Genomic DNA, 17,237 nt, shown 5'->3' with positions numbered 1-17,237 from the left:
GGCCTGTTGTAGTGAGGTGGGGTCCTGCAGGCTTGTTGGAGTGAGGTGGGGTTCTGCAGGCTTGTTTGAGTGAGGTGGGGTCCTACAGACTTGTTGGAGTGAGGTGGGGTCCTGGAGGCCGTTGCAGTGAGGTACAGCTGGGTTGACACATTCTTGAAGTCAGGTTTGCAGGCCCAGAGGAGTTCAGCTGGGCTTTGACCACTGTCCCTCACTGTGCATTAACCCTTATGCTCATGGTGGACACACAGGGACACTGAGCCACTCTCTCTGGCTCTCCTTGAGCTGCAGTCTGCCTAAGCAGGGGCTGTTTGCTTGGGCAGCAGGGTTGGGTGGTCAGGAAGGGGATTCCCAGGAATCCAAGAGAAGGTCATGGGACCCCTGCCTTCTTGGGCCACCACACTGAATTTCCAGTCTTGATCTGTCTGGGGAAGCCCATAGATGATCCCATTTGTTGGGAAGAGGAGGAGGTAAGACCTACAGTAACCAAATGCTCTTTGGATGGCATGCCTCTCTGGGAATAACCCACCATTCATGTTCTTTTTCCTACCCTTCCAAATCTTGTATCCTTTAATTTAGCTCTCCCATCTTTTTATATGTCTGTCAAAATGTGGGTGATTTCAGAGAAGTTAGAAGAAGCACACTCAGACAAAATAAGTCACATTGTGGCAAGGAAGACTGAGGACCTCCCAGTTTCCTCAGGGTTTTGCCTTTCTAATGGAGGAGCCTTGTATATCTCTTTTTTCAAAATTCCAGCAATGTCCAAGAAGAGTCAGAGACAGAGAACCTCTAGTTACCTGCTAGGGAAACAGTGGCCCAGTGGTTGGCTTCTTGGGTCCTGGGATCTGGGCCTTTCCAGAGGCCTCACTGTGGCTGCTAGCACTGCTCAGCTCACCTTCCCTTTTCCCTAAGTAATTCTCCAGTATTACTGTCTTGAGTCTCAGCCTCATCCCTCAGCGGGCTCCCTCTTCAGGCCCAGTTCATGTCCTTTGTTCTCCTGGGGTTGGAAGGGACTCCCAGCATGACCCTTGTTCCAAGTCTGTGCTGTCCCAGATCCCTGGTCAAGGTGTGCCCTGGACCCTCACTGGATCACGTCACAGACCTCCTTTCCAAAAATGGTAGGCCCCCTTCGACACTAGTTTCTACCATTTAAGAGCATCGTCAGGCCCCATGAACCCAAATTTCTGCCCTGGCATCTCAGCACCTCCAAGGTCAAGATGATCACCTTGATCAAGATGCTCATGGGAGCTTCTCTGGGATTGACCTAGCTGACCATTCCCCAAGGCAGTAATTAACTGCACTCAAGTGTGCTCACTTCCTCAGAGTTGACACCCAAGTGATATTGCCATCTGCTCTCGATTTAAATGCTTTTTAAAAGTTTCTTTGACCCTAGGTCGGGTAGATTTCTGGCTGAGTTATTAGGTCTGTTTAGTCTGCGACACTGCCTGAACTGATCCTTGAAGATAGGCCAGAACCCCTGTGATCTCTTGGTCACCTACCCTTTGGCCTTATTCGACTCTGTTGGAATTCTCAGTGCCAAAAAGGGAGCTTCCCTCACAGAGGCCAGAAGACTGCTGTCACTATCCTGACATGCTCTCCGAAGGGTTCTAGGCTTTGTTGCTGCCCTCTCCTGCCTCCCTCTCCCATGGCAAACCCTAAGCATGGCAAATATTGGTATTAATCATTCTCAATCCTCGGATTTCTCGGGAAGGTTTGATGCCAAGTGAAGAGCTCCTTAGGCAGTATATGTTCCAGGAGAAATCTCACCAGACTTTCCAGAAACTTCCCACGCATGGCCCTGGCTGCGGCTAGTCAGCGCCCCCGCCTCCTCCTCCCCCCAACTCCACCTTTGGCCTTCCTCATGCTCCCTGGTCTCCTTGTCACAGGTTTAATTGGAGACCTCTATCTAGATGGTTCTCCCCTGAAAAATTTCAGAATCTACAGTCTGGATATGAAAAAGAGCTTCTTTCAGAGGTGAGTACCTGCCTGGGCCAGGGTGTGAACTCACAGGGGAAATGCACGGAGGGTCAGCAAGGCCCTTAGAGACTGGGTACTTTCCATTATACCACCTACTGCCATTCCTGTGCCCTGGCTACAGAAGCAGGGACTTGAGGACCTTGGAATTAGATGCAGACCTGGGGCCAGACTGCAAAGAGTGCCTTCCTCCCTTTTGTGTCCCCATTCCACCTTCAGGTTCACCATCAACAAATGGAGCACTGTCCCAGAAGTACCTACATTCCCTGCTTTCTTCTTGGGTGGCTTGTCAGTTGGTCCCTCTCCTTCTGACACCTTTCTGAAGCTGGAGGTTTGTAAGCCACCCTTCCCTGCCCTGGCTCTCCTATCTCCCCAACAAGGACTCTTAACTAAAAGCCTCCTGTGCTTGGCCTCGACTGGCACCCTCAGTAGCATCTGCCAGAGCCCTTTCTGCGTCTACATTGCCCTCTCTGAAAACTGGGACCTCCCAGGGTGGGAAGGGCTCAATGCAGAGCACCTGGTGGGGCTGCTTCTCAGGGTCCAAGTCCCTACTTCCAGTCTGAGCTTGGGCACCATGCCTCAGGGGCTTGGGGCTAATGGGAACAGGAGGTAGAAGAACCCCACCATTACCCCTCATGGCTGTCAAAGCCTCACTCCCCTCGGTGTCCTGGAAAAGAGAGATGTGTGGCATGTGACTGTGCCTCTGCCTTCCTGTGTGATGTTATATTTGGTAGCTTTTGTGGTTGACTGATGCCTTCTCTACCCTACTCTGCCCAAAGGGCTGGGAAAAGGGGGTTGTATTCATCAATGGCCTAAATCTTGGACGATACTGGAACATTGGACCCCAGGAGACCCTCTACCTCCCAGGGGCCTGGCTGGACCCAGGTATCAACCAGGTGAGAACATGTCTAGCCTCCTTTCCCTTGCCTATGACCCTGAGGCCTGCTTTCCCATAGACATAGGGGAGAATCCTGTAAGTTGGCAGGCCTAGTGGCACAAATGACTCGGTGGCCCCAGGATGTGTCAAGACTACACCCCTTCCCTTCGGCTCCCAAGCCAGGAAGAGAGGCTGCAGCTATCCTGGGCACAGAGATGTGTTTCTAAAAGCGAGGCCTCAGCTTCTTCTGGATTGGTGTTTGTGGGGAAAACCCTAGTCAGAAGCTTAGTCTGCTCTGAATGGCCCCTTCTCATGGCTGCCCTCTTGGGTATCAGAATGTGTTTGTGGGCCCTTTAGTTGCTGGCTCTAAAGGCTGGTTAGGGCAGGTAAGCAGGCAGATGCTCCAGCTCTTCTTCCATCTTCCTCAGTGCAGATGAACTCTTGGTCCCTGTCCCTTCCAGCCCAGCCCCCTGGCCCTTTTCTTCAATCCCTACAGCCAAGGCTCCCTCCAGCCACTGCCGTGCTGCTCCTCTCACCTGGCTTTGTCAGAACCAAGATCAGCTGCCGTCATACCGCAGCATGCTCTCTTTCCCAGGTCATTGTGTTCGAGGAGAAGATGGCAGGCCCAGTGATACAGTCCATGGAAACACCCCACCTAGGCAGGAACCAGTACATTAACTGAGCGGCCCACCCCTGCCATCCTCTTGCTGACCGGAGGGCGGAGGGCTGCTCTTTCACACCCTCCCATGCAGGATAGCATCCTCAAGTAGCTGCCTCGGAGCTGAGTGGCTCCACCTCAGTCTGTTGCGTCCACTCTAGACCCTGCACCTTGGAGGACTGAATAAGAGGGGTGAGGCGAGGGGGACCTTCCTGACTCCTCATCTTCTGGGTGAAGACAGAATAATGTGCCTCTGGGCCTGGGGACTTAAATGAGATCACATGTGGTGAATGCCGAGCTGCAAAAAAGAGCACGGAAATGAGTTGGGCATAAGCCCCTTTCACAGGAAATCACAGCTAACACAGATATGTTCCTTTGATGGAGACTTCTCAACTGGGCTTTGCCACCCTCTCGTGGCCCCTCTTCTGTCCTGAGATGGTGGGCCTGAGGCCATTTGTTAGAGGAAAGGGGGAGAGGGTGGGCATCACACCCATGCTTACTTTGTTTCTTCTTCACAACCCCCTCCATCTTCCCTGGGGTTCTGGAGGACATACTGTTTGAGAGGTACACACGTTTTCTCCTTGTTCCCACTCTGCTCTGACAGGACAAACCAGAGCCTCAGAGAGACGAAATACCCAGCCACTTCTTTTCCTGATGAGAGAGTCTTTCCAGCTTTGCTCAATGAGAATACATGAAGCATAAACTGAGGAGGAAATACAGATCCTAACAGGAATGACCCCCCCTTCTGAGCCCCCATGACACTCAACCCCCATGACCCCTGGGAATGTTGGGGTAACCATGGCCTGAGGGCCTAGTTGGGCCTGTCCACCAGCTTCTGTCTCCTCTTCTGCCTCCTGTAACCAAACAGCTTGGGAGGAAGAGACAGCCTTCTTCACAATCATCACCATATTCCAAGGTTGAGGTGCTCTTTCTGGGAATTAAGTCCAGTGGGTTGGTGCAGGTTCTTTGTTCTGAATTGCAATAAAGTAATAGAGTTAGCCAAGCCTTCTTTGGTGACATGTCTTTGATCTTGTCTGTGCTGCTATTAGCCAGAGGAGAAGGCAGTTGGGGTAGACATTTAGCCCAGCTGGTGCTCACGTATCCAGAAACTGACTACCCCGTTAGTGGATGACCCATGTTCCTGGTGTGCAATGCCCTCCTAACTTCAACTCCCCTTGCAGTGCTACTGTGGATTGGAGGTGCCCCTGGAGCAGGAGAGGTCAGATACAAATTCATTCTAGGTGCTGGGGGGAGGGGGACAGGAACGTGTTGGACAGTCAAGAGCTAAGTTAGCTCCAGTAGTGAGCTTTTCTGCACAGACTACACTGACTTCTATTGCCAGAAACAAATGATCTTCAGTGATAGTCAAAGTCCAGTAACAGACCCCTAGCCCAGGCCTGTGCCCACAGCAGCTCTATAAAAGATCTGGCAGGGTAGAGTGGGCTATAAGGCCTTCAGAGTCCCAGAGGCTTCACCCCTGTTTTGCTGAGGAAAGGAGTCCCCTCTGGGGAAATGTATGTGGCATTCAGCCACAAGGGTCAAGCACTGAGTGACATCCAGGACAGTCAGTCACATAGCTGGCCCAGATGTCTCACATGGGGTAGAGAAATGAGGCTTACTATCAAAGTGAAGGTCTTGGATGATGCCAGGGAGCAAGGTGGGGCAGACTCCCCAATTTTGCCCAAACTCACCACCTCTTCCTGAGCTGCCTTGGAACTGAAAGCACAGAGCCAAAATGTCAGTGAGACCAGGGCTACCGGGCCCGCCAGGGCTGGGGGAAGCACAGCTGTGCCTCGTTTTCCATGAAGCGCGCTGCTACAAGGGTGTAGGCAATTTGGCTTCTGTTGGGGAGTGTGACAGGGAGCTGGTATTTAAAGGAATCTTACAATGAGTCCTTTAACTGCACAGTGAAGTATACCTTGGATTGTTCTTTTATGAAAATCTGAGCAGGGATGCATTGGCACTTTTCGTAAAGCGAGGTCCTTTTGCCCCAACTTATTATTCTTGTCCTCCCATCTGTCAGACTACCTGCAGCATCACTATCAAAGCACCCTGTGGCAGAGATTGTACTCCAGAGTTCTGGATCTTCCCCACTTTGTGACCTCATTGTGGTTTCTTGATGATCCCACCTCCTAACCCCAGGGTGTCCCAGGCCTTGGTCCACACACACTGCAGGCCATCTCCAGGCCAACAAACAGCCTTTACCCTGGTACTCCCCAGTGTTTGTCTCCAGGTCACTACAGCTGTCTGCTCACCCCCTCTACTTCAGATGTTTGATTGGCAATAAAACTGATTGCCTGATTTCCTGTGTTATCCCTCCTGCATGCTGCCCATATTGCGAAATGGCAATTCTGTTCTTCCTATTTCTCAGACTACTTTCTTGTATTTCACACCTGATCCATCAGCACATCCTTCTAGCTCTATTTTTAAATATACCCAGAACCTAGCCCTTCTCTCTGCCCAGTGCTCTGCTCTGGCCCAGTCCACCACCACATCGTGCCGGATTATTGCCATTGCCACATGCCTCCCTTCCACTGCTGTCAGTGCAGGAAGTAGATTGGCTCTTTTAAAAGGTCAGTTATATCTTGTCAGTCCTCTGCTCCAAACCCTCCAATGGCTTCCCGTTTCACTTAGTAAAAACCAAAATAATTACGCTGTTTCCTAGGGCAGCACCGTCTGCCCCTCCCCTACATCTCACCTCACCTCCCACCACTGCCTCTCCTCACTGCCCACTCAGTTGCAGCCACATTGGCATTTGTGCTGATCTTTAAACATGCCAAGCCCTCTCCCACATCGGGGAGAGCTCTCTTCCCAGAACACGCCAAGCCACAAAGCTGCATGTCTGGCTGTCACTCTGTTCAAATGTCACCTTATCAGTGAGGCATTTCTGACTGCCCTATAGGGAGTATCAGCTCCTTTCCTAACCCTACACTCTGTCCTCCTACTCTGCTGCTGCTTCTTAGAACAAAAACAGATCACATCTGAAATACTATAGATTTATTGTCTGTCTTCTCTTTAGAATGTAAACTCCATGGAGGCAAATACTTTGTATTTTCATGACTGTATGCTAGCTCCTAGCTCCCTAGGTGGTGCAAATGGTTTGTGCTCTGCTACTAAAGGTTGGCAGTTCAGATCCACCCAGTGGCATCATGGAAAAAAGGCCTGGTGATCTACTTCTGTAAGATTATAGCCACTGAAAACCCTATGGAATGCAGTTTAGTTCTACTCTAACACATATGGAGTTGCCATGAGTCAGAATGGACTCTATGGCAACTTTTTTTTTTTTTTAAATTCTAGCTCCTAGAATCTTGTCTGATTCATAGTAGGCACCTGATAAATATTTGCTTGCTGGTTAAATTAATAAATGAGACTAAAATAAGACAGGGCTGAAGAGGCTCAGGACTGTTAAAAACTGTATTTGACGTTTAATTTTGAAACAAATAGTCAAGTTAGAAGAGACCAGAGATGCAAGCGCATAGGCCCCTCTACCCAGGCTGTGTTCCTGGTGCTCCTCATCCCCAGCACCCCTTCTCTAGGGTAGGGCCTGTGATGAGGAGGAGATAGACTGGGCCTGGAAAACAAATCATAGTCATGGGCCCAGTTCTTCCGATTTATAACCAGCTCATTCCCAGCACAGGTGAAGGTTGCAGTCCACCAGGGTTATAATTATAAATAAATATACATGCAGCTAAAAGATGATAATAGGGGAAAACAAATGAACTAGCATTTGAAAAAAAAGTCTTTTTAAAAAAAATTAAAAAACAATGTCCCATTTTGTTGTTTGTAATCAGTTTCCTGAAAGTGAGCCCTGGGTTTTTGGCTAAGAAGGTTGCCCAAGGCCAGCCAAGCTGCCTGGGCATTCAGGGCTGGTTCCGCTATGCTGGAGGCTCAGGGGCCCTCGGCACAGACTCATGGGTCAGTGGCTGCCTGCGCAGCTTTCCTCCCTCTCTCCATGCCGCTTGTTTGATCTCAAGGGGTTTATTCCAAAGCAGCTGTGGGAAGTGTGAGAGGTCAGGGAAACTCTGCAAGGGGCACGGGTCTGGGGTCTGATCGCCATCAGATGGCTCCATCAGTACTGTGGGAAATGAAATTTCAAAATAGCCATTCTGCTGGGCTGAGCTCTACCCACCCAAGAGTGGGCTCCAAATGGCCTTCAGACCTATCCTGTGAGTTTAAATAGAGTGAAGGCTGTTAGCAGTTAAAAAATTAACACCTCTTCAGTAGGGTCCTTCCCTTCACTTGGGAGGAACATTGTGCTTCCAACTTTCAAGATCACAAACGCAGTGACCACCAGAGGGCGCCACCCTAGTGAGAAAACCAGGACCAGTGGAAGGGGGAAGCCCAGGAGACAGTGAGTTGGTGGTGGGGCTCGAGCACTGGTCACCTTGGTCATTACTCCTTGTCTGCAGGGGTGGGGGGAGCTGGGGAGGAGGTGGGCTTACTCTGGATGCTCCCCATGCAGGGAGAAGTGACTTTTTCTTTTTTTCATAGTTTGTGTTTAAAACAGTGATTTCCAAAGCAGTGTGCTCAAGTCTCCTTTCCCCTAGTCTGCTCCTTCTTCCTAAACCTTTCTGCTAACAAGGGACTGGGTAGGAACTGTGGACACTGCCCCCCGCCCCCCCTCCCCCCTTCTGCAGGCTGGAAGAGACTCCCCTTCCTTGTCTGAGGTTCTATGAGAGCTCCGCAGGAAAGCTCAGCTGGGCCTGGTCTTCTCCACTCCAGGTGGGCAGGGGCTGTCAGAGCCCGGGGTGTGGGGAGGCAGTGTTGTGGACAGTAGGTCATGTGGTTTCTTGGTCCAGGTCCCATCAGTGACCTGTGCTGGCTCTAGTACCCACCTCCTTCCTGGTGCTGGAGGAGAAGGCTTGGGGACATGGGGCCAGAGGAAGGGCTTCTGCCCCCACCCCAGCCTGAGGTACACGAAGCCCCCATGCAGAGCCTGTTGGGATCCCAGACAGCCAGTTCTGTAAACATGAACCAAAGGAAAATCAGGAGGTATGTCTGCTTGGGGAGCGGCCCTCAGAAAGACCATTGAGGTGGGAGTGGGCATTCACTTTGCCTGGTGGCTGCTCTGCTGTCTTCAGAGTTCCCTGGCTGAGGTGCAGCATGGCCACTGGACCTGGAACAGGAGCAAGGAGGGCTAAGTGTGCCCACCCCTCAGCCCCCATCATTTGGGCAAGAGCTGCAGCAGCGTCATTCGCAGGCTGTGAGGGCAGGGCCTCTTCAGGCGTGTAACCACACTCCCCATCTCTGTGGTCTCTCAGGCCCTTGGTCATGTCGGATGGTAGAGAACAACAGGTCTGGGGTTTCTGTGCTTTAAGTTATCTGTCCTTATTCCTGGCATGGGCTGGGCTTTCTCTGAAGCTCCCAACTTAGGAAGGTGATGGCGATTCCTTAAGAATTAGCCTTGGAGGGACCATCAGCCGTGGCAGAGGGCGGCAGGCCAAGAACAAGGTCTGAGAAGGAGGCTCCTATGGAGGGAGAGGAAGTGGTGAGGCATGAGAATGTAGGAGCAGAGCAAGGAACAGCCAGCCGGGCCCAGCCCCTGACCACAGGTCACCAGGAGCACTGCAAGCCAACCCCCAGGGTCTTCTGTGGCACTTCACTGAGAGTGACTGGGAAGGACTTTCCCAGGGGCCCAGTGGAGGTGGGAGGCAGGGGGTGGGACTTTGTACTGATGCATTTTCAGTGGAACTGGCAAAGGTGAGTTTTATGTTCAGGGGACAAAAGAGTGACAGCTTGCGGTCCCCTGAGGGAAGGAAAATTGCAAATACGATACAAAAGCTGTTGTTAACTCCAGGGCCTGAGGGACAGAGTGTGTCCTACTGTCTGAGCTCCACCCCTGTCTGGCATAACCTAGAATAGTAAGTCAGAAGTAAGGGTGCTTTCAAGAGGCAAGGTGAGGTTATTCAAAAAGCCCATAGAAAAACCCTGGCTTTGTGAATTGTTCAATGTGTAGTCTTAGACAAGTCAGTTAACTTCTCTGAACATCTTTACAATGCAGACAGAAGCTCTGACCTACTTCAAGAGAGTTTTAAAGAATCAAATAAAAATAGCAATATTTACATAGGACTTGTTATGTAACACTGGTCTCAGTGTTCCCCACAGCCCATTTTACAGATGAGGAAGCTGTGGCCCAGAGGAGTTAAGTAAAGTCAAACAGGTAAAAGTGGCAGGACTGGGATCTGAGGACACCATGGACACACTTGATAAGGTGGCAAGCAGTGTGTCCATGGTCCTTGTTCCAGCAATACAATCAAAGGCAAGAATCCAAAGGGGAAGAGGCAGACTTGGGAAGGCAGAACCTGGGAAAGTGAGAGTCTAAGTAGAGGTTCCTTGGGATTGCCAGAATCACAGTAATAATAAGTTGCTGTGAGAAGGTGTTTGGAAGGTGACACCATCCCAGGTGTCTGGGGACAGAAGGACCTGGCTGTGTAGGAGAAAGTCAGCACCTGCTGAATTTTTGAGGCACCAGGCGGGAGCCTTCAGCTGGCCTCTTGCTTGCCTTGCCTTTTCCTGTTCTCCCACAATGGAAAGATCATGAGGAGAGCCTCTGGGAGATGGATGCCGAGTCCTGTGACCACCTGTGTCGTCCTGCTGGTTAAACCCACCCTCATCTCCTCATACCTGTCCCCGTGGTCAGATCTCTACACCAGGGTCGGTAAAGCCTTTCTTTCCCTCGTTCACCAGCACTGGCTTCTCTGTCCGTGTGTGCCACACCAGGATCTGTGTGCAGAGACATGGCAGAACAGGCAGATCCTGGCCTTGTCCTGCCCCCCTCTCCCTCCCATACCCCGCAAGCATTTCTCCCCGACCCGGCCCTTTTCTGTCAAGTTTTCTTGATTGTTCTTTATTTCTGCCTACCCCCTCATTCTTGCTATTTGTGCATGGGATGCATTCAAAATATCTGCTAGAAACAGGAAAATCTAGAGCTACAGAAAATAGAGAAGCAGGTTCCAAGATTTCCTACCCTGGGTTTCTTGATGGGTCTCTCTAGGGAGAGAGAGAATCTTCAGGACCCTTCAGCTCAGCCAAGTGACAGCCCTGGCCCTAGCCTGAGAAGTCGCAACTAAAAGTAGTGTGCGTGTGTATGTGTGTGTGTTTTTATGTGGCAGGAAGGTCATGGAGCACAGCTATTTTGAGGGAGGAGGCTTGGTCCTTGGTTATGACTCACTGATCACGGCCCTCTGCACATCTCCCCACCTGACTTTGGAATGGCTGCCTTACAGGTGATAAAGTCCTCTCTTGGTGGAGGGCACTTTAGGAAGGTATGTCTCTAGGCTGGTTCTTATTTGCAAGGCCATTTTGAGGCCTTTAGTTCTTCCTCCCTTATCTATAAGGGGAGCCACTAAGGGGAGCCCTGGTGGCACAGTGGCTAAGAGCTTGGCTGCTAACCAAAAGGTCGACAGTTTAAATCCACCAGCTGCACCTTGGAAACCCTATGGGGCAGTTCTACTCTGTCCTATAGGTTGGCTATGAGTCTGAATCCACTTGATGGCAACAGGTTTTGTTTTTTTGTTTTTTGTTTTGGTTTTATCTGTAAGGTGGGTTTTGATAGGTTTGGACACGCTTGCACTATGGTGGCCAGTTCTGTTGAGGAGCCAACCTACCTTGGTGCAGTTGGCTGCCTTGGGCTCCAGGTCACTTAGGGTGACAAGTTCTCGAAGGAGACTGCTTTCCTGGTAGCCCCCTTTGACACCACGCAGTTTGAAGTAGGCCTGGCTTCGCTGCAGGATAAGCCGAAGGTTGATGGCAAATCCAGCCATGTCTATGGCAAACGGTCGGTGGGGGTCGAACACTGTCTTCCAGCCGACCACCTTCCCTGCTCCATTTACTCTCGGGGCCTCATACCGGAGGCCACCCACGAAGGCCACTGGCCACACAGACACCCTCCTGGTGCTTCGCATCTACGAATCAAAGCACTCACTGGTCAGGGTGAGCCCTGACGGGGCTGTCGGTCCCCACACTCAGGGACATCCAGTCCTGCTCTTGTCTGTGGACGCCAGACAGCGTCTGCAGAGGACCTGCCCTAGGCTGTGCAGGACCTGGCCCCTCGGACCAGCCGGTCTCCTCTTCTTCACATAGCCCTGCTGCCTGATCCTCTCTTTTGCTGCCAACCCTCTCATCTTACCATTTAGAGTCTGAGCAACTCCCTGCTCCACCTCTGGCTACCATGCCCAGAAACCGGAAGGAAGCCCAAGCTGTTGTTCACCAGAGGTTTCCAGTAGCTGTATGGAATGACCCCACCCAAAGCCCTTATCCAGCCAATACCTCTCAGACCAGGAATATGGACTTAGGAAATTCAGACACCACCTTTCTTCCCTAATAAGTGGGAGCTTTCCTCCATCTCTTCCTTTCTTCTCTCCCAACTGCCCTGACCCCCAGCATGGCAACCCTCTATCCCCTGGTTTCTGCCTACCCACACCTACAATGCCCCACCCAGAACACAGACCTCGAGTTCTCAGTGGGTGAACCGCCCACTTCCCTGCCGCCTCAGGCCCCTGTGTCCATATCCTCAAACCTCTGGTGACTCTCCCTCTGTCGGCCCTCTTGCCCTGTGATCCACCCGCGCGCCACCCTCAGCCCCTGTCCCACCTCCTCGAAGAGCTCCAGACTGTAGGTGTTGTCGTCGTCTGCGAAGTAGACCACACCGGGCTGGCTGGAGTTGCGGGGGAAGGTCTCGCGCAGCCAGCGCAGCGCCAGGTTGCGCTGCATGGTGCCGCGAGGGATGCGCGGGTCACGGGCGTCACCGCGCAGCTTGTAGTTGTGGGGCGTCTCCACGTGCAGATGTGTGTAGTTGAGGCCCGTGTCACGCAGCAGGTGCGCTGTCAGCGGTGTGCGTCGGGGCGCATCCTCCACCACCAGCCAGTGCAGGTTGGGCACGTGCAGCAGCGTGTTGGCCATGCGCGTCAGCTCAGCCTTCTGCACTGGGCGACTGTAGGTGGGCGTGACCACGTGGATTGTGGGCAGTGTGTCCGACCATGGCGGGGGCCGCGTGTACACATACTCAGTCCGCACCACCTCCACGATGTCGCGGTCGGACATGCAGTATTCCCTGGGGTCTGTGCCTGGTGCATTGCGCCGGGCGTCACTCCCATCATCTGCGGAAGTGGGGAGACAGTATGGTGTGGAGGAGGGAATGCTGGGCCTAGGTTCTGGCCCTGCCTGGATACATAAAGGGATCCCTCCCTTCCCTGCTGCCTGCGCCCCTGTATCTCTGCGTGCATGCCATTAGGCCTTGCCTTCAGCTCGAAGTGTCTGGGGTTAAGTTGGGATGTACGCCCCTGTAGTTCTCCTGGGAATTTTCCAAGTTCTGACTCCGGAAAGAATGACACAGAAATGGCCTCTTGCCTCTTCTCACAGTTGACAGCCCTGTAGCTATCTGAACCCAGCTGCCCATATTCCACGACTGCATCCTTGGTTCCTAAGTGTATGGGATTTATACATGTCGAAGTGTCCAGACCCTTACCAGCCTAGTGCCCTCCTCACGGGCCCACAGCCCATGGTGCTGCTCTTCACAGGTTCAGGCCAGTGGAGAGCAATGGACCAGAGATGGATTACCCAATAAGCAAGGTACACAGGACTTAATTGTCTTTATTTACTAATCTGCAGTGTACAATGTTACCTATTTTCACCACAAAGATGTGGTGAAACTCGTGTGAAATTGTGCACTACAGATTAGTAAATAAAGACAAACCCATGGATACCTTGTTTACTGGTTAATCTGCCCCTGAGTAGGACCACCCTCTCCTTGCGTTAGAAGCTGTCAGGCCAATCCTTCAGGAGTGGGTTTATGTGGCTGCAGCATACTGTTGACTTCTAAGGAGCTTGCCGTGAGCCCCGTATTTCTTCACAACCCCTCTAGTCAAGCAGGGCCATTCCCATCTGGCCTTAGGCAATTGAGTCTTTGAATGTTCGTGTAGATCTTTATATTTAACTACTGCATTTATTCCAGTGGATTTTGCCCATAGTGTTCATTGTTTAGGATAATTTCAAATCCTGCATCTGTAGTTCCCGATTTTAGCTATTCTTGCATTTTGGTATAACGCAAAGGACAGGGTGGAGACCTATTTTCACTCTTCTGCTAGTTTTCTGTCACTCTCCTGATCTGCACTTTCATTCCACCATCTGGGAGCCTACCTGTACTACCTGAACCTAACTGCCCCACTATCCAGCCCCCTTTCATCATCTTCACCCCACAGTTGTCATGAAGACCTTGTCTTATAGAAACACAGCCTTGGGGGAGAGGGGATGTGCACATATTACTCCCTGGAGCAGCCTGCTCCGACTGGGGCAGCTCTAACTGCCATTAGGTTTTTCCTTACATCCTGGACATTTTCCTCAGTGGTAAACCTAGTAGTCCTATCAAGAAGAGAAACCAGGGTCACTGGTACTCTTGTTTTTAATGCACCCCTTGCATCCAAGTGACTTTCTTCTGTTTGAAACACTCAGACACTAACCTACTATGTGACCCTCCCTATTCTCACAGTATCTCAGCTAGAGGTTGTTGGGCTTTGGAATACAAATGCCTAGGCTCAGACCCTGGTTCTGTCACTTACTAACTAAATGAACTTGAGTAAGTTACTTAACTTCTGTTGCCTCAATTTCTGCAGCTATAAAATGGTGCTAATAATAGCATCTAATTTATAGAGTTATTATGTAGATTAATGGGCTCAGAACACTGCCTGCCCAGTTACTATCATTTCTTCATCTATAGAAGGAGGGTAGCCAGCCCTACTTCCTGATGACTTCATGAGACTACAGGGAGGATAAAAGGAACAATGTGCACGAGAGGGTTTAAGGTACAATACTGGGCAGGACTGTGCACTAGTCAGTCTAACATCTTCCCTGCATTCCCCCACTCTCATCAGTCGTATATGGGGTATGCGGGGGTGCCTTGTGAAGCCTAAGGCTGGTTTCTGGGAGGAGATGCAGATGACCCGGAAGAAGACCTGCTTCTGCTCTAGGGAGCTCACAGGCGAATGGGTGCAGGATGCAGGCGTACTCGCTCAGAGCCCATCACCAGCCCCCAGGTGTGTGCTGGGAGGTGTGAGGCTGAGAGGCAGTGGGAGGAGTTTTGGGTCAAACTGTGAAAGAAGAACAAAGTTGAGGGAGGAGGGGAGGGGGTGCAGGGGTTCTGATGAGGATGCAGAATAAAGTTACCCTGTGGTCAGTAAAGTTTTGGAAACTGAGAACTGAGAACAAGCTTTAGAGCCATTCTACCCAGCCTTCTGCCTCCCCCCTCCCAAATCACCCCAAACAGGTGGCCTGCTGCCCCCTGTGGAAGTCCCTGTGGATCAGGACTCCACCACTGTCCGCTCTCTACTCTGCTCCCCTGGCTGGGTGCCTGTGACCTAGGAGTCATGAAGTCTGTCCAGCTGCCCCAAATCACAGAGCTGCAGCTTCCATTTACTCCCCTTGGCAGGCCCACACTGGCTTGCCACAGGGAGACCAGGAATGCCAAGTGCCATGCTTGGGTAGTAACTGCAGTGCCCAGCAGTGCAGCCTGCAGTCTCTGACTCAGGAGTCTGCCAGGAATGTAATCAACAGCATAATACACATGTGTAGAAGTCGGTAGTTCCACCTCCTGTGGAATAATGTGTTTATCTGGTGATGATAATGCTAGAATGACAAGAGCCCAGAGGGGGCTGGAGGAGGCAGACAGGGTGTTGTCAGAGGCCGACGCTGTAAAGGCCCAGCAGTGGGTGGGGGCTCAGCCACCTCTAGTTAGGCGCTGCCTCTCTGAGGCTCAAGCACCCTGAGGGTGAGCAGGCCGTGCCGTCTGACTGTGGGAGGAACCCAGGGAACGCGGTGGCTCTTGGACACCAGTTGCGTTAGCATCACTTGGGGTGACAGGTGATATACAGGCCCTTCCCCAGGCCCACTGTCTCTCTCTGAGAAAGGATCTCACTTCTGTATTCTATCAAGTGTCCCAGGTTAAGATGATGCACACTTCTAAGTGGGAATGGCTGCCCTAAGGATCGAGCCTGTGCATGTATGTAGGGGGAGGAGCAGAAGAGGAGGTGATACTAAAGACTAAGGAATTGGGGCCTAGACTGTGTGAGGGCCAGATGGAGGGGTGGGGTTTAGGGAGCCTGGGTGTGCAGAGGGAGAGGCAGCCTGGTGGGCTCAGAGCTTTCAGTTTTGTGGACTCTGCAGGGCTTTTCCTTTCTCCAGGCCTGTTTCTGCTAGGTTAGACCAGGTTTCCCAAACAAGAGAGAAGATGGTGCATGTGTGTGTCTATGTCTCTGTGGTGTGTCTCTGTGTGTATGTCTGTGTGTATGTGTGTCTGTAGTGTCTCTGTGTGTCTGTGGTATGTCTCTGTGTGTCTATGGTGTGTTTCTCCGCATGTCTGTGGTGTGTCTGTGTCTCTGTATGTGCCTGTCTGTGTCTCTGTGTCTGTGGTGTGTCTCTGTATGTGTCTGTGGTATGTCTCTGTGTGTCTATGGTGTGTTTCTCCGTATGTCTGTGGTGTGTCTGTGTCTCTGTGTGTGTCTGTGTCTTTATATGTGCCTGTCTGTGTCTCTGTGTCTGTGGTGTGTCTCTGTGTCTGTGGTATGTTTCTGTTTTATCTGTGGTATCTGTGTGTCTCTGTGTATGTCTGTGTCTGTGTCTCTGTGTGTGCCTTTATATGTGCCTGTGTCTCTGTGTCTGTGGTGTGTCTGTGTCTGTGGTGTGTCTCTGCGGTGTGTTTGTGTGTGTCTGTGATATTTGTGTGTCTCTGTGTATAGCTGTATGTATCTGTGTCTCTCTGTGTGTCTGTGTCTCTGTATGTGCCTGTCTGTGTCTCTGTATGTGTCTGTGGTGTGTGCTGTGTGTCTGTGGTGTGTTTCTCTGTGTGTCTGTGTCTTTATATGTACCTGTCTGTGTCTCTGTATGTGTCTGTGTGTGGAAGTTTCATCAGAGTCTCTACGGGGTCTGAGACCTTAAAAAGAGTAAGATCACTGGCTTGGATGATCCTTGAAATTCTTCCTAACTGCTTAAACCCTGTTGCCATTGAGTTGATTCCAACTCATAGTGGCCCTACAGGACTCAGCAGAACTGCTTAGTGGTTTAAAAGAAAAGTGCCTGCGATGTTAGCTGTTGTTGTTCCCATCATGGAAGCTGCTGGAGACAGGGACAGGGCTCACCCTTGTGCACAGTGAGCAGGGGTGCAATGGTGCTCTGGTGCCAGACAGTGATGAGCAGCGTCCAGGGCAGCACGATGAGGATGATGGCAAGGATGTCCCGTCTCTTCGGCATCTCCAAGGCTGGCTGGGCCCACAGCTCCTCATTACCTGAGTGGCGGCAAGGTCAGGAGAGGGGCAGCAGCAGGGGTGGCAGCAGCACAGGGGAGAAAAGAAAAGGAATGGGCCAGTCCAGCCAGGCACAGAGACGACAGAGAAGCCGAAATGTTGGCTAGCATATCTTACCCGCGCTCACAACCCACCCATTGCGGAAGCAGGTTTGGAGAGTCCAGCCTGGCTGGAGTCTGAGGAGAGGTGGCCGTCAGGGGTGAGGTCAGGAACCCTGGGAGGTGGATACCTGCAAGAGAGAGAAGAAGAGCATAGCCAGGGACCTGGGCATGGGTGAGGGATGCCAGGAAGGGCTGGCCTGTGCTGGGGCATACAGGAGCAGGGCTGTCATGAGGGAGCCTTGATGGTCCATCTCTCCAGGACCCTGTCTGTCTGCCGGCTGGGTGACTGAGCCTGCCTCACCATGGGCATGGCACAGGCACACCTATGAAAGTCACTG

General features: G+C 51.7%; 2 protein-coding genes across 2 annotated transcripts in view; one reads left to right on the top strand and one right to left on the bottom strand.

The window, feature by feature from the left end:
• The window catches only part of GLB1L2 (galactosidase beta 1 like 2), a 59,164-nt gene extending 55,634 nt beyond the window's left edge, over window positions 1-3,530 (top strand). The window contains exons 17-20 of the mRNA XM_023734025.1: window positions 1,884-1,971; window positions 2,191-2,302; window positions 2,751-2,867; window positions 3,444-3,530. Coding sequence (XP_023589793.1) covers window positions 1,884-1,971; window positions 2,191-2,302; window positions 2,751-2,867; window positions 3,444-3,530 — 404 coding nt within the window. The remainder of the gene's footprint in view (window positions 1-1,883; window positions 1,972-2,190; window positions 2,303-2,750; window positions 2,868-3,443) is intronic.
• A 6,612-nt stretch (window positions 3,531-10,142) lies between these two features.
• On the bottom strand, window positions 10,143-16,775 carry B3GAT1 (beta-1,3-glucuronyltransferase 1). Its single transcript, XM_004379307.3, has 4 exons — window positions 16,634-16,775; window positions 12,099-12,604; window positions 11,114-11,410; window positions 10,143-10,229 (listed from the first exon to the last, which is right to left on the bottom strand). The coding sequence occupies exons 1-4, from the start codon at window positions 16,743-16,745 to the stop codon at window positions 10,143-10,145; spliced, it is 1,002 nt and encodes a 333-aa protein (XP_004379364.1). The 5' UTR covers window positions 16,746-16,775.
• Between the last annotated feature and the right edge of the window lie 462 nt (window positions 16,776-17,237).

The sequence above is a fragment of the Trichechus manatus genome, unplaced genomic scaffold, assembly GCF_000243295.1.
Source record: "Trichechus manatus latirostris isolate Lorelei unplaced genomic scaffold, TriManLat1.0 scaffold00064, whole genome shotgun sequence".
Lineage (NCBI taxonomy): Eukaryota > Metazoa > Chordata > Mammalia > Sirenia > Trichechidae > Trichechus > Trichechus manatus.
The sequence above is the reverse complement of the archived record's forward strand: the minus strand, read 5'-3'. Positions and strand labels throughout refer to the sequence as shown.